Source organism: Engraulis encrasicolus, chromosome 19 (genome assembly GCF_034702125.1).
Source record: "Engraulis encrasicolus isolate BLACKSEA-1 chromosome 19, IST_EnEncr_1.0, whole genome shotgun sequence".
NCBI lineage: Eukaryota > Metazoa > Chordata > Actinopteri > Clupeiformes > Engraulidae > Engraulis > Engraulis encrasicolus.
Window position 1 is genome coordinate 20,010,247 of NC_085875.1, and position 14,932 is coordinate 20,025,178.

Genomic DNA, 14,932 nt, shown 5'->3' on the forward strand with positions numbered 1-14,932 from the left:
TTGTGGCAGTAATACCAGCCAAGAACGCAGTAAGTCTGTTTTTTGTGGCAAAAAGACACACAAATGTTGTTGTTTTTTGGGTTTTTTTGTGTGCATTAAATTTCTATCCTAAAAAAGCATTACCAGGAAGTGTCACCACCAATTTACCGACAACACAGTTGTCGCGCCATATGGAAAACTTTGAAGCCTTTTTTCTCAGTTTGCCGTTTTTAGAGTTACTGCGTTCTAAGATTGTAGGGCAGTATACTAAGAACATGGTTCAGGAGTAAACTCATTTTCGAAAATCAGGACTCCAGGCTCTTCTATTAGATGATACGCCTCTTAACTTAACCCGGTTTACTCCTGATCAACTTCTTATTAGTATTGGCCCCTGATGTGTAACCTGGTTCTCATGCGATGGTTGTTCTGGAACAATAAGGTCGTTCGTGATAGAGTTTTTTTTACCAGGCAGCAAGTGTACCTGGCAGCGAGCATGCCCTCTGTGTCCCGCGTGAAGCATCCTGGTTAGAATTTTTGTCCACGATGCAGCATATGGGAGTGACCTCTGTGCCGCAGTCATGTCACATGGTGTTAAGTCATCGCGGGAACAAAATATTTGCTAAGCAGTCGCGCAGTCACCTCAGAGCAACTGCTCTGGCATGGGACCTCCTCCATGCCGTCGGTAATCTACTCTGATTGGCATTCATCTATCTCACATAAATTGCGGGTGTAGTCCACATGGTTGTGAGGCAGTTCATCGAAGCAGCGTGTTTTATGTCTTGGGAAATTACGTTAGATAAAACTGTCCATCTTGTTTGGCAAGCATTAAACCCCACCTTTATTAGACCAAGCAGATCTCGTTTTGATCACGAAAATATCTGCTTGGTTGCGTCAGAGCCTATTGTCATTCGCTTAGCTCTGGAAAGGTGTGTGAGTGTTCAAAACAGCTCGAACCTGATTGGAGAATTCACATGGCTTTTTTTGAATCACGTACTACTTCAACCACTGACTTGTATATACCCCGCCCCGCGATTCTGATTGGACAGGCTGTGAAATATCTGATTCTGTTAGGGCTCGTCTAAGATTTCCAGACCCTCGTGCGAGCTCACGAAGTTTAACTAAGAGGCACGAAGGGTCTGCGTGAGAGCCAGGCTACCTGATGTGTGCATTTACATGTAATACAGTTTATTGTGTTAAGCAGAAGTGCCATCGAGACAAACTGCCACTATTTCCTCCAAACACAGATGACTTAAGAATTGATGTACCTGTTGGAAGGGCTTGTTATGATAAGCTTGTTTTGAGCTGACTGAAGTGAGTGAAGTTGTGGCAGATGTTCTGAACCCGGGAATGTCAACTCTATGTTTGTAGTTAGTATGCTGATTTTGGTGGAAACTGCAATTAATGTTGTAATTTCTAACAATGCAATACTTGTGGAGGGTTTCCTTAACGATTGTTTTACGTCCATATATTGTGTATATGCTGCAAGATTTAGATATTTTGGAAGACTGGACAGCGATCAGAAAGGTAATCCGTTTGTAACAGCTCTTGTACTTTTCCTGATAAAGCACATACAGCATATTTGCCTTACAACTACAACAAATATTGTGTGTTCACTGCATAACTAAGGAACTCTAGCATGTAATTGTGATCTTACACCTGGCATCATGTTTTCTAGGCTGTGGCTACGCTTGGACCTCACAAAGTCCGGCCTGATGGTAGGTGTACTTGTTTTAACACCCTATTCTGTTGACCTCTTGTTACCCTGCAACCCTGTTACCTTCTATGTTGTCTTTTATGTAGGTGGTGTTGTATTTCACTGATTATTGAGAATGTGGCTAAAATAGCTTTACATTTTGAAAAAAAACCCTTCAAATCTAAAATATAGAAGTACTGTATATTATCACAGACCCCTTGATTACCTGGATCTTTTTTGTTTATGAAAATGTAATTGATTTTCAATCAAATCAGTACTTTAATGAGCGGGATATGTTTTTGCCAAACTTTCAAGAATCAGTTGTTTAATTTTTGCCAGCACAAACCACAAACTGGTTGTTGTGTATGACAAATAAATGTGAGTTAAATGTCATTGTTGGAAACCCCCAGTGTCCCCCATGGTGAAGCCAGAGAAACACCCTCAGCAGCCGCACCACACGGCCAGGTCAGAAGACGGCCGACTGTACTACGATGGGGAGTGGTACTGTAGAGGACAGAGCATATGCATCGACAAGAAGGACGAGTACCCCACAAGGTCAGCTGCCTGCAAATCGCCAGCTGTTGTCATGCATACGTTTTCTGATATCTCATGTAGTGGTTCCATTCCATCTGTCTATACATGGGTTTCACGTTAACAAACATCCGTGTTGTGAGTAGGGGCAAGATGCTAAGCAGCCAACCACGTGAGCTCATTTTTTGAGTGACAGCAGTTTCCAACAATCAAAGGTTGAAGAGTACGCAGCTAGGGGTGCGCAGCCGGGGGTGTTTACAAACATGCAACCCATGTATAGAATGGGAATATGAATGGTGTCCTAAGTCATAATGGACTCATGGGCTATGTCTCAAATGGCGCACTTTTGTCAGTGCACTGACAGTCAGTGTACAGTGTACACAGTGCACTGAGGTCTTTAGTGCATAGTGTCGTGGAAAAATTTGAGCACTGTGCCCTCGCTGGAAGTGACGGCTGAGCATGGCATTAGCTCGCCAAAATATGAGTTGGCTACTGTTTACAATGCACAGCGTCTGGTGCTTGTATTTCCATGTCCTTCAACCCAAAGGACAACAATCACACATACAATACTTTGGTTTGCATGAAAAGGTTGGTGTCCCATCAACATTACTTACAGAATTAGGAGACTGTTGACCAAACTCTTCTACTGAACTGACTGCCACATTTCCTCCGTGTCATAGTCAACATGGCCGCCATTTAGTGCGTGCAGTGTCCTGGCACTTTCAGTGCACTGGCCCAACTGAAATTTTCAGCGGGAGCGCCCTAGGCACTGAAAAACAGTGCACGAAGTGCACAAGTGCGGCATTTGAGACACGGCCATGGTTTACAGTGCATGGCAGCATTTTGTTCCATCCTACACTAGAGGTTGATTTATAAAGTTGTAGCCAGAATTAGTGCTGGTAGTCTGGCACAAGCGCACCAGAACTTGTTTCAAACCATCAACAGCGAAAACCATTAAACCACTGTTCCGAAGTTTGCTTCAGTACGGAAAAACCATGTGATATATTACGTATGAAACAGTAAACTGGTTCAGTTTTCCGAAAGCAGCTGCAGTGTTTCGCGCTGCCACACGAACCAGCAGGCGCGCGCATTCATGTGTTTGGCCTGTTGCAGAGCCGTCTGCCAGGTTGCAGTGGAGAGAATAGATATTTTATTGACTGTCATTAGGCCTATAAGTCCCACTTGATGGACAAGTAGACAACATCGTCATAAGTTATGAACACAACAAGGAGAAGATGTTAATGTTGAGCAACGCTTTATTCTGATCGCCCAAAAATAGACTTATAATAAATGAATAAATAATAAATAAATGTGGCATCGTAGCCTTTGTAATGTCGTCTACCTCAACTGCCTCATCAGTAGCCTAAAATGTCAAATGTCTGGAAGTTAGTGTGCAAAAGTATGAGCTCAGTCCAATATTGGGAGTAATGTCACAGATGATGAGGGCATAACATCTCATCTTATCGAATTGAGCCCGTTTAATTGCAAACATGGCTTTTCACCAGGAGAGGGCCTTGTTACTGAAGCTTCAAGTACTAACCCAATTTTTGAAGCAATGTGCCTAAATGGTGCAGAGCTTCAACAAAGCTTCATTTGCCCATCACTATCCAGAATATGTAATAAGTATTAGTATCGGAGTTCAAGAGAGTCCAAAGATGAATACGCTTCATTATATGCTTGTTCATAGCATACTATTGTGCTGGGATCAAAGGGTCACTATATCTCTTTCATGGACAGTTTTGGTGAGCTCTCTCACTACTGACCTTTATGATTGGGGAACGTTTCAGTTCCCAGTTTTAAGTTACTCATGACGTTAACAAGCTCTCTCTCTCTCTCTCTCTCTCTCTCTCTCTCTCTCTCTCTCTCTCTCTCTCTCTCTCTCTCTCTCTCCTTTCTCTTTCCTGTTCCCAGTGCTATCATCACTACCATCAACCATGACGAGGTGTGGTTCAAGCGCCTGGATGGCAGCAAATCCAAGCTGTATATTTCCCAGCTACAGAAAGGCAGATACACCATCAAACACTCCTAGAGCTCTGCGCCGCTGTCCTCTGCCCAAGCCCAGTCCAGCCATCTATCTATCCATCTATCAATCAATCTCTACCGTACTGCCATCTCTCGTGCCAGCCTGTACAAAAACAAACTCTGCACCACTTCTGCAAAAGTACAGTGAAGGACTGGCAAACAGTATTTTCATTCCAGTCCTTTTTTTCACGTCCAGATCCAGCCTATCATGTATTGTGACTTTTCCTTATTTTTTTATTTTCCTCCATTCAAGAATAACGTTGGGATGGGGTTCAGGATACAGCCAATGACGATAAATATACAAAAAACATTGTTTTACAACAATATGACAAACTTTGTGTGTGCGTGTGTGTGTGCGCGTGTGTGTATGTGTGCGTGTGTGTTTTGAATGTATAGTATGAATGGTTCAAATGTATGCATGCTCAAAAGCACTGTATGGTATTTTTTGTCTTCTATAAGAAAATGTGTACTATAGCCATTTATACCACAGTTTACAGCTGAACTGTGCAGCAAACCGTATATGAATATATTGTGTATTTTTAAGCTCTGTATTCATTTTTGATTAAGCCTCCGTGGTACAAGTTTGTGTGGGGGTGTCTGTGTGTCTTTGTGTATGTTCATGTGTGTAGCCAAATATGAACAGAACATCACCCCTGCCAACTCCCCCACCCATTCTTCCTTTTTATGAATTTTCTTCTTTATGTCATCTGTACTGCCTGAATGGTATGTATAAAATGTCTCTGAAATCATTATTGTTCTCTGAAATACCGGTATACTGTATAGAACTGCCTTAAGTGTTTTTAAGTTAGACCAACTGTTTTGATTAGACATTTACAAGGCATTGCCCTGTCTATTTTCTCTGTCAGGTTCTTGATTTATGAACTGTACGTGTATTCTTTGTGTCTGCCTTTCACTATTTTCCTGCCAAATTTGTTTGAGGTAGCCTAATTGTTCCCGTTTTTTTCTTCGTACAGTTTGTCTTTTGATTTTGCTGTATCATGTTCAACAGGAAATTGTGTCTGTGTCTGAAAGTAGGAAGTAAAGCCTGATTTGAAGAAAGGCTTTTTTGCCCACTGGTCAGTCATTTCTTGCCCCTATCCATATCCATTTGGGAAACGCAGGCCGCATGAATGAAATTCCATCTCACTGCAATGCAATTCAATTAAGCGCACCTAGATGTCGCTGTTTCCGTCTTGTTTGGAAGTCAAGCTGCTGCAGTTCCTAACTAGCAGCCAGCAAGCAGCACTGTTGTGGTCTGGTCTGGAGAGAGGAGGAAGATGACAGCCCGAAAGTCTGGGTCACGACTAGAGACAGAAATAGAGCGATGTCGTTCAGAAGGACAATGGGACAAGATACCGGAACTTGTGCGGCAGCTGTCTGCTAAACTAATATCAAACGGTTAGTTCTAAACCATTACAATGGAAATGTTCATCTGTCCAGGAAGGTGGAAAGCTAGCCAGTTAGCTAGCCTGTCAGTCTTGTATTGCTAGCCACATTAGCTTGCTAGCTACTGCTAGTTATTCCAGTTTGGTGACCCTATGATGTGTAACAAACTGAAGTCCAAGAATGATCAACAGTTAAAACGGATATGCATATTAATATGGTTTATAGGGGGTCTGGAACGCTTTCCTTTTGCGATCAGGGTCTGATGTTTTGAAATGGAAAAGTGGCATCAGCATTTGATGGCTCAGTGGTTTTGGTAACGTTATGTTTCCTGTTTTGGGGAATGTTGACATTTAGTGCCAGTTGTATGGTGAACTTGCTATATCCTAGCATGTGATGTGCTGTTTATAAACTGCCTGTAGTTAATTAATGTCGTGGCAGTTTTCATTCTGTTTGTAGGAATTCTCTGGTTGCCTTTTCCTGACTGGAGACGACAGTGGTAAGGTAACACTCCAGAAGTCAGATGTTGAGATTTCATAGATGCTCAACAGGAAGACAGCCTAAAGTGCTGACCATGTAGGCTACGAGCAACACGTCAGTAGCTTTCCCCAGAATTGGTTGACCTTTTCCAAAATATTAAATGTTGTAAGAAATAATGTCTCGTATTGCTGCAGACAAAGGATTGCATTGAGTATAGACAGTCAACATAGTCTACCACAAATATGGAAACTAGGCACCTGTACCTGTGTAGAAGCCAAATCTGAACACCAGTTTCGGCAGTATCTCTACCAGTGGCATGCATTTCACCTGGCTGGTGTGCACTTTTGAGTTCTTCTACACGCACGCACACTGAAGTGTTGAAGATTAAGATACTCGGGTAGGCAAACAGATTAACATTCGGTGTGTTGTAGCATGTTGGCCTAATCTGAGATGGAATGCAGTCATCATGAGTGATGTGCATAAAGATTATGTTGTTCTTTATCACCAGAGGCTCTGATGGCAATTGGGTCATTTACTCTGACTGTACTCATGGGAGACACATATTTTAGATTGTTATGGTTAAATGGAAACTGGAGTGAATAACTTGCAGCTCCACAATACTGTTTTATTTACATACTCTTCTCAGTGAATCATTTGGCACTTCCAGCTCACAAAGAATTGAACAAGACTCATATGGAGTGCTGTACCTTACCCGTTTGGCCAAACAGCAAGGTCACTGTTTATTTGTCGTCACCAGTAAACCGTTGTGTTAAACCTTACTTTCTTCTGCAAAGAAAATCTTTGAGGGTCTTATAGATTCTTATGGGGTCTTAATACCTCCTCAATAATTTCCCACGGCCAGTCTTGTAACCTGAGGTAAACTGTGTGAGGGGAAAGTGCTAGAACTGTTAGGTCTAACCAGTACTGGAGATGGAACTGTCTTATGATGCTACATAGGCACATTATAGGTACTTATTATTGTCATCCTTAAGATCCAGTCAATTTACATTCCCCTCCACGTTATAAATGAATTGGGGGAAATTTGGAGTACTACACTTTCACCAAAACGACATCTCCACTTTTAAGTTGCAGTAATATCACCATATTAGGCTAGTTTGGTAATTCGGTCTGGTCCATTTTCTGTCATCAGTGGAACAATTAAGATTGCACGATTATTTAGAAAAGAAAAAAAAAGAAAACAAAGGTACTCTGTCACACAGTTGAAGTGCAAAAGAGGAAGTGTGCTGATTCAGGACAATCATCAAATCAACTTTTAGAATGGCTTCAGAACAATAAAATGCACACTGGAATAGCCCAGTCAAAGCCCTGACATAATCCACATTGAGTTAACATGGCATGACTGCAGCAAAGCTATTCACTCCAGACATTCCAAGAACCTTGCTGAAGTATGCCAGTTTTTTGAAGAGGAATGGTTTAAGATTCCTCCCGTTTGTGCTCATCCAATGTGCATCTACAGAAAACTTGAATGCATGGGTGTACTTACTTTTCCTCACTTTCCCGTGAATCTTATGGCCAATAAAAAATAATTAAGTGTAATTGTTTGGGTGGTATTAGTTAAAACATACACCGTGCGCTCCTTCTTGCCACTTCAGAGATCAGACCATATTAATGACCAATTTGCACTAAAATGTAAGAAATTCTAAAGGGTGTACTAACCAACTAACTAGCCTTCCACTGTTACTGAATCCTGACTTATGAGGTCAGAGACAGTGTTGCCAGATGGACAAAATTATGGTAGATACGATAAATATAGTATATTTTGCCTTCTGTACGATCCGAAAAACATTATGTACGATAACTTCAGAGCTGTCATCCAGTTCATTTAGATGTCTTGAAACCAGTTGGGTATTGCACGATAATTTCCTCCCAAAAAGCCCCCAAAAACGATAATTTTGAGGGTTTGGTACAATAATGCAGCATTTTCCATCTGGCAACACTGACTGACTGGAGGTCACTTCAGTGAAAGCCCATTGGGAAACTCCAACTCCCATTGTGATTGTGACACAGCACTCCACAGCACACAAGTGAACACTGCACACAACGAAATTGAATTGTATACCTCACTCGTGCAAGGGGGCAGCCCTCAGTGGCGCCCCATGGGGAGCAGTGCGGCGGGACGGTACCATGCTCAGGGTACCTCAGTCATGGAGGAGGATGGGGGAGAGCACTGGTTGATTACTCCCCCCACCAACCTGGCGGGTCGGGAGTCGAACCGACAACATCTGGGATGCAAGTCTGACGCCCTAACCGCTCACCCTTGCAGAGCTCACTGTCATCCAACTCAATTACCAATAATAATAACCTATAGACCTATTATTTACTTTTGAAAGAACTATGCTAGACTACTATTACTTATTTTCTTGGTCAACAGTGTCCCTGGACCTGGCCAGGTCTTTTGGGAGGAGATTACTCTTACTATGTTTTGTATTTATGTTGTGTATCTATATTTGTGAAGCACAGTGACTTTAACAGAGCAGATTTCATGTCATAGACAAGTCACATGTCACAACCAAATGGTAATGATTGATCAGATGCACATTTCACACTCCATCACAATTCACCCCTCCCACTAATGATTCTCAGTTAATCCGTTCCAGACCCTCTGTGTGAATAAAATCAGTACAAGGGTATGATAAAAACCAGGTTAGGCCTACAGGTATGCCAACCTGTAGGGATGCACCGTCGGTATCGACACTCGATACTGCTCATTATACTCGTACTCGTACTCGTACTCGTCAAGCACTTGCCGATACTAGGAACGATACTGCTATCAAACAAAAAAAAGCAAAATCTTGTCACGTTCTGTGGACTTGAAAGCAGCATGGAAAAAAGTGCCACCTCATACATACTAACATTTAAATGTTCATGGAAATGGACAATAAAAATATCACAGGTGGAAAAAAACAAGGCCATGCATTTACTTTTATTGTATTTTGGTGGTAAAAGGTATCGGTACTCGGTATCGGCAAGTACACACATTAATGTACTCGTACTTGTATCGGTTTTCAAAAAAGTGAACGGCCATCCGGGTACTTTGCTCGTAAATGTGCGTTACGCCCCTTTATGGGTGAAAACAAACCAAATGTCTCATCAACTTACATGCTACATCGGCTTGTCTAAATGAACACAGTCCATGCTTCAGCCACGGCTGTTTGGCTCTATTATTTGAACAGCCGGCAACACAACATGTTTTTCGGGATGTTGCGCGTGAACAACGCTAGTCTACAGGTTCGTATCTTTCGTTTATTAAAGCCCAACATCACCAATTGACTTGCATGGGTTGTTTTCCCCCACAAATGGGCTTAATGCACATGGAAAACATCACGCCGTTCACGAGTATAAAGCCCCTGACTACAGGTCTAGGCATAGCCCTCCCCCAGACTAATAGCAGGCCATTACCTCCAGTTAACCCTAACCAGTCTGCAAATAGGGTAGGCTGGTACATTAAAATGCGATTCAAGATTGTTTTTAACCTAAGGGTCAATAGCTGTAGAACTTTAAATTTGCTGTCCATCCTATTCCTAGCCAGAACTCATTATCATACTTCCTATCATAGGGACCCAGCTGGCTTAAAAGATTCAATAAAGTCCACTTTATAACATAAATGTTTATAATGTATGTATAATATTAATGTTTGACTGTCTGACTGTCTCTCTGTGTCTGCATCTGTGTGTCCGCCTCTGTCTGTCTTTGTGTGTGTGTGTCTGCGTGTCTGTCTGTATCTGTGTATGTGTATGTGTCTGCGTCTGTGTCTGCGTCTGTGTGTGTGTGTCTGACTGACTGACTGACCGTCTGTCTGTCTGTCTGTCTGTCTACATCTGTGTGTATTTGTCTGTCTGTCTTCTGCCTGTCTGCATCTGTGTCTGTCTGTCTTTCTGTGTGTGTGTATGTTTGTCTGTCTGCCTGTCTGTCTGTGTCTGCATGTGTGTCCAGATGACCTGGGGGAGCTGCTACTGGGGGAGTCCAAGCTGCAGCAGTTCCTGAAGGAGAACCCCATCAAGCAGGATGCCAGTCCCCGTGGCAACCGGCCCCGCCTGGTGGAGGTCCGCAAGCACCTCACCGCCGCTCTGGACCGTGGAAATCTCAAGGTATAACCACAGCCAGCGGAATGGATGGTGGCTTGGCGGTAGAATGCTAGCAAATCTACTTCGTGAAGCCTCATAGGGTTCTTTCCATCATTTTGACTCGCATCCTCGACCTGTGCTTTTGGCATCGCGCTTTGCTGACGCCTCGTCTCCGTGGAGAAAACCATAACGTTTCCCCACTGTCAGCCTGAGTGACGGAGGAAGATGCCTGAATGTTTAGCTAACTGATTAGGGTACTGACTATAGTCAACTCGTACTGTACTGTTACTCTGGGGACCTGGGTTCGATTCTGGCCCAAGGTCATTCCCAGTCATTGTCATGTCACCCACCCCTAAACATTAGTAAAGCTCACTCCTGCTGCCTCAAATGCGCTAGTGACTGAGCTAGTCCAGCCCACTGTTTAGGCCTGGGCTATTCAATCAGAATGAATAACATTAACCAAGAACTGAATTCGGGCCATCACTAACGTGGTAATGACACACTAATTTTTAAACATGTTCTTCTGACCTAAAACTTAACCACATTGTATGTTCAGTGTACAAGACAAGCAAGAGATTCAGAAGAAAAGCGTGTGTTGTATTGCGGTATCAAAGCTGCAATGTACATGGCTACAGCTGGGGGGCAGATCTGGGCCACATGTGGACTGTGTCCGGGCCGCCAATTGAATAGGCCTTGGTTATGCCATCGGCCTCTCATAGCAGGGGTTCGCTGTTAAGGTGTCGAGTTGGAGCCCTGAGGGGTGAACTAGTGCAGAGATGACCTCGGTTGCACCAGCAGCAGCATGCCACACGCTGGATTATTGGATTATTAGCAGATTTATGCTAACACCATGGCCACTAGGTCTTGTCTACGTGCAGCTACGGAGTGTGATGCAATGGGAGATGGCTGTACATGCCATTTAACCATGCGTACAGGCAGGGTAGTTGCTTGGGCAAGATGCTGTACCTCAAAACCCTAAGCTTGGGTTTGCCTTATGAACGGAAGATTGAGGTCTATGGTTAAGGAACAAAAATTGCATGAACTCGTTTACTATTAAATACAAGATGTGAGAGACACACATTTAACAATACAAGCAAACTGATACACATTCCTTTTACTGTATAATTTATTATCTTAGTTATTAACTGTTTTCAACTGATGCATATTTCGAGTGGTCTGTATTTACTGTTGCCCTTGTGTAGTGTGAGGTCTTGCTTGCGTCATCACGTTTTAAGCTGTGCTGTGAAACCAATGTTTTCAAAGTCAAAGTAAGCTATTGCCTAGTGTACGCTATTACCAGAGACGATTGATAAGGAGGAGACGGTTCATAAGGAGTTTCATATGGAATCCATGTAATGGAAGGTTATATAAGCTGTATGTCTATAAACTGGCATGCTCCTTCATGAGACTAGCGGAGGTTGAGAATAAAAGGAATCAATGGGAACGTGGGTACGTCAAAGGGAATCTGAAAAAGGTCACACCCATTTAGAAGGCCAGAATTGTCACATCTGGTCACATCAGTTACACGTGTCTGTCTCTCTGTTTCTGTTTCTGTCTGCTGTCTGTCTGTCTGTCTCTCTGTCTCTCTCTCTCTCTCTCTCTCTCTCTCTCTCTCTTGTTCGCTCGCTCTCTCTCTCTCTCTCTTGTTCGCTCGCTCGCTCTCTCTCTCTCTCTTGCTCGCTCGCTCGCTCTCTCTCTCTCTCTCTCTCTCTCTCTCTCTCTCTCTCTCTCTCTCTCTCTCTCTCTCTGCAGCATGACTACCTGCAGGAGGCCAGTCTCCTGATGGCCAAGCTGTGCTATGTGGAGGGGGACTACAGGGAGGCCTTGAACCAGTACGGCCGCGTCACTCTGGACGACATGCAACTTGTCGGGGCTCCCGTCTACCGCCTGTCCATGATCGCAGAGGCCTACGCCACTAAAGGTAAAGACTGCATGTCCCTGCCTGGCTTGCCAGGTTAAGAAACATTAGCCTTTTCTCATGATGTCAAACAAGTTCTGTTTTTGAAGTGAAACGGGTTATAAGGCCCTGAATAGTAATTCATCTCCTACCTCTAGGAGCAGTCCTCCTTAATCAATTGATCTATTTATTTATTAAGCGGGCTTGCAGAGCAAGGCCTGATTCTAGTAATCTCTAAGTACATACTAATTGCCATACAGTCAATCAGAACAGGTGCAGCCAATATAGGGTTCCATCTCAACTGTCACTTTCTCTCAACATTCTATTCTTAACGAGCACCTGCAACTACAGTTTTAGAAGTCTATTGTTCAGCTCTTCAATGCAATCTGATATTGTCTTGCTGGAATGTTTATGACAGCCAGCTGCTTGGCTCAATGGTAATAGTGCTGGATTAGAGATATGGAGGTTGGGAGTTCGAATCCCATCAGACCTATGTTGATTTTCAAAATTATATCATATGCAGTGTACCTTAGCTAACTTAAAATACCATGTATGTCATTTATCAATGAGGTTGTGAGTTCGAATCCCACTTGGACCCATGTTGATTTTCAAAATTATATCATATGCCTTAGCCAACTTTAAATACCATGTATGTCATTTAGTATCAATGGCAAAGGTGCCGGATTAGAGATATGGAGGTTGTGAGTTCGAATCCCACTCGGACCCATGTTGATTTTCCAAATTATATCATATGCAGTGTTCCTTAGCCAACTTAAAATACCATGTCATTTAGTATATCCCCAAAACGCGGAGCTACAACACTTTCAAGATGGCTGAATCCAAGATGGCTGAATTGTTTGGCCCATAACTTCTGACTGGGTGGATGGATTTTTTCCAACATTTCTTTTAGCTTTGTTTTCTCAATAGTAGTTTGTTTTTAATTTAGGGATAGAGATATCAAAAATAAAACTGCTCATCTCTGCCCCAAAAGGCAAGCCCGCTTCCAGCATTTTCTGTGAGAATGCAATCTAGTTCATTTTGCAAATCTGTCTGTTTGCAAATGTTTGTTTTTCTTCTCTTGTTGTCTTTTGACACTGTCGTTGTGTAAAGGGCAGGTTATGCTCTCTTTTGAGCCTCAACACAGTTAGTCAACGCAGTTAGTTTTGATTTTTGCTCCATTCTAGGTCTGCGCTATCCGTATCCGTCGTAACGGTAGGGGCTGCAAGATGATTGTTCAAACTGCCTTCAATACAAGGAGTAAACTAGACGTGTCTGTTGTTTTGTAGCTACACAGACTCAGCGACAATGAGAATGAAACATTTAATATTTATGCCATGTGCATTTTTGATCGCACTAGCAGCCACTCCGGTAGTTTGTAACAAGGAAGTGGCTCATTTGTTGAGAGTAACTGCGTGGCTATCAAACAAATCTACTTTCGGGTATCAATAAATTCACCTTACCTTACCTTACCGTACCTTAAACGACTACGTTTTACAGGCAGAAAACCTTGTTGAATACTGGATGTAGCATGCTATGTGTCTCTAGTGCAATTGATGGCTGTTTCGAATGCCTTCAGTTGAAGGTCCCTGACCATATGAAAGCACTGTAGAAAACAGTTTTGTTTTCACCATGACAGTCAGGCTGAAGAGGGCGTCTTTGAGCCTCCTTGAAGTTAAATTGATCCAGTGATTCTCTATTTTGACCACTGGGGTGCAAACACAAAAAGTCAGATTCTGAGCTGTATTACACACAGAGACTCAGAATCTCACAGACTCGTTAATAAGATGTGGTACTCCCATCCCAGCTCCCATATTCCCAAGAGAAATTGCACAAAAAGTACACACGCAACATGGTGAAGGTCAGATCAACGAAATAGGGCAACAAGGCTCAGGGCCTGGGGCAACAGAGATCCCCAAGGGGCCCAAGTCAAATTGCACACAGCCCACACAAACAGACATGATATAATGCCTCTCACCAAGGGACCATGTGCACCAGGTTATGTAAGCCTCCATAAAGATAACATACAGTATGTTCCCGCTAGACAATGAAGTCCCCAGTCCCCAGTGCCACTTGAGTCCTTAATTCGTCTCTGACCATGATCTATGTATCATAAGCACAAGAGCACATACAAACACTAGCCTGGGAATACCCAGGCTGCATTTGTTCTGACCTGAAGGACATGGAATGGAAACCCTTGCTGAAATCTTCACTTGTGTTTTGGAGCCCAGCCACAGAGCGGGGAGGGAGGGCAAGACGAATAATTAGTCAAAATGAAGCTGGTAATTTGTTAACATATTCTCCTCCATGTCGACACTCGATGTGAAACTACCAAGCTTTAGATTGTATTTTGTATAGTTTAGATCAAGCTCCCCTACTAGAAAATGAATCGATGGTTCCCAGACTGTATCTCACCAGGAGTACAAACAAATACACTGATGCAAGCATCATCTTGTGCTGCTCTCTGCTCTGATAGGTTGGGTGCCCCGCTCAGGGGTGCTTCATCTACAGCTGGAGGAGCGTGCTGTTTAAATTGTTGTACTTCTCACATCTCGGGTGTCAAACATAAGGCCCGTGGGCTGGATGAGGCAACGCCTGATGGTCTAATCTGACCCCACACTGGCCCCAGAATTTACAAAAAAAGAGAAGTCAATCTAGCCCATTACAAAGTTGCTGCTGGTGTTTGCGATTTTCAACGACTTTGCATTTTGTTGCTCACCATTATCAGTTACTGGTAATGCTGCTGATCTTCTCTGACCAGCATGAGATTCCGTCATGAAGAAGAAATTTTGATTATTTTGCAATTGTGCTAATGGTCTGGCCCACTTGAGATCAAGTTGTCAGCATGTGGCCCCTGAATACAAT

General features: G+C 43.1%; 2 protein-coding genes across 5 annotated transcripts in view; both read left to right on the forward strand.

Annotated features, from left to right (window-relative positions):
* LOC134435031 (breast cancer metastasis-suppressor 1-like protein-A) overlaps positions 1–5,287 on the forward strand; it is an 8,673-nt gene extending 3,386 nt beyond the window's left edge. For all 3 annotated transcript variants that reach the window (XM_063183771.1, XM_063183773.1, XM_063183772.1), the window contains 4 exons: positions 1,439–1,503; positions 1,655–1,694; positions 2,083–2,227; positions 4,115–5,287. In XM_063183771.1, coding sequence (XP_063039841.1) covers positions 1,439–1,503; positions 1,655–1,694; positions 2,083–2,227; positions 4,115–4,232 — 368 coding nt within the window. In that variant the 3' untranslated portion in view covers positions 4,233–5,287. The remainder of the gene's footprint in view (positions 1–1,438; positions 1,504–1,654; positions 1,695–2,082; positions 2,228–4,114) is intronic.
* Positions 5,288–5,358: 71 nt separating this feature from the next.
* ttc7b (tetratricopeptide repeat domain 7B) overlaps positions 5,359–14,932 on the forward strand; it is a 106,114-nt gene continuing 96,540 nt past the window's right edge. The window contains exons 1-3 of one of the 2 annotated variants that reach the window (XM_063183769.1): positions 5,359–5,623; positions 10,043–10,197; positions 11,926–12,094. In XM_063183769.1, the coding sequence (XP_063039839.1) occupies positions 5,503–5,623; positions 10,043–10,197; positions 11,926–12,094 (445 nt within the window). In that variant the 5' untranslated portion in view covers positions 5,359–5,502. The remainder of the gene's footprint in view (positions 5,624–10,042; positions 10,198–11,925; positions 12,095–14,932) is intronic. The other variant, XM_063183770.1, reaches the window with a different exon arrangement.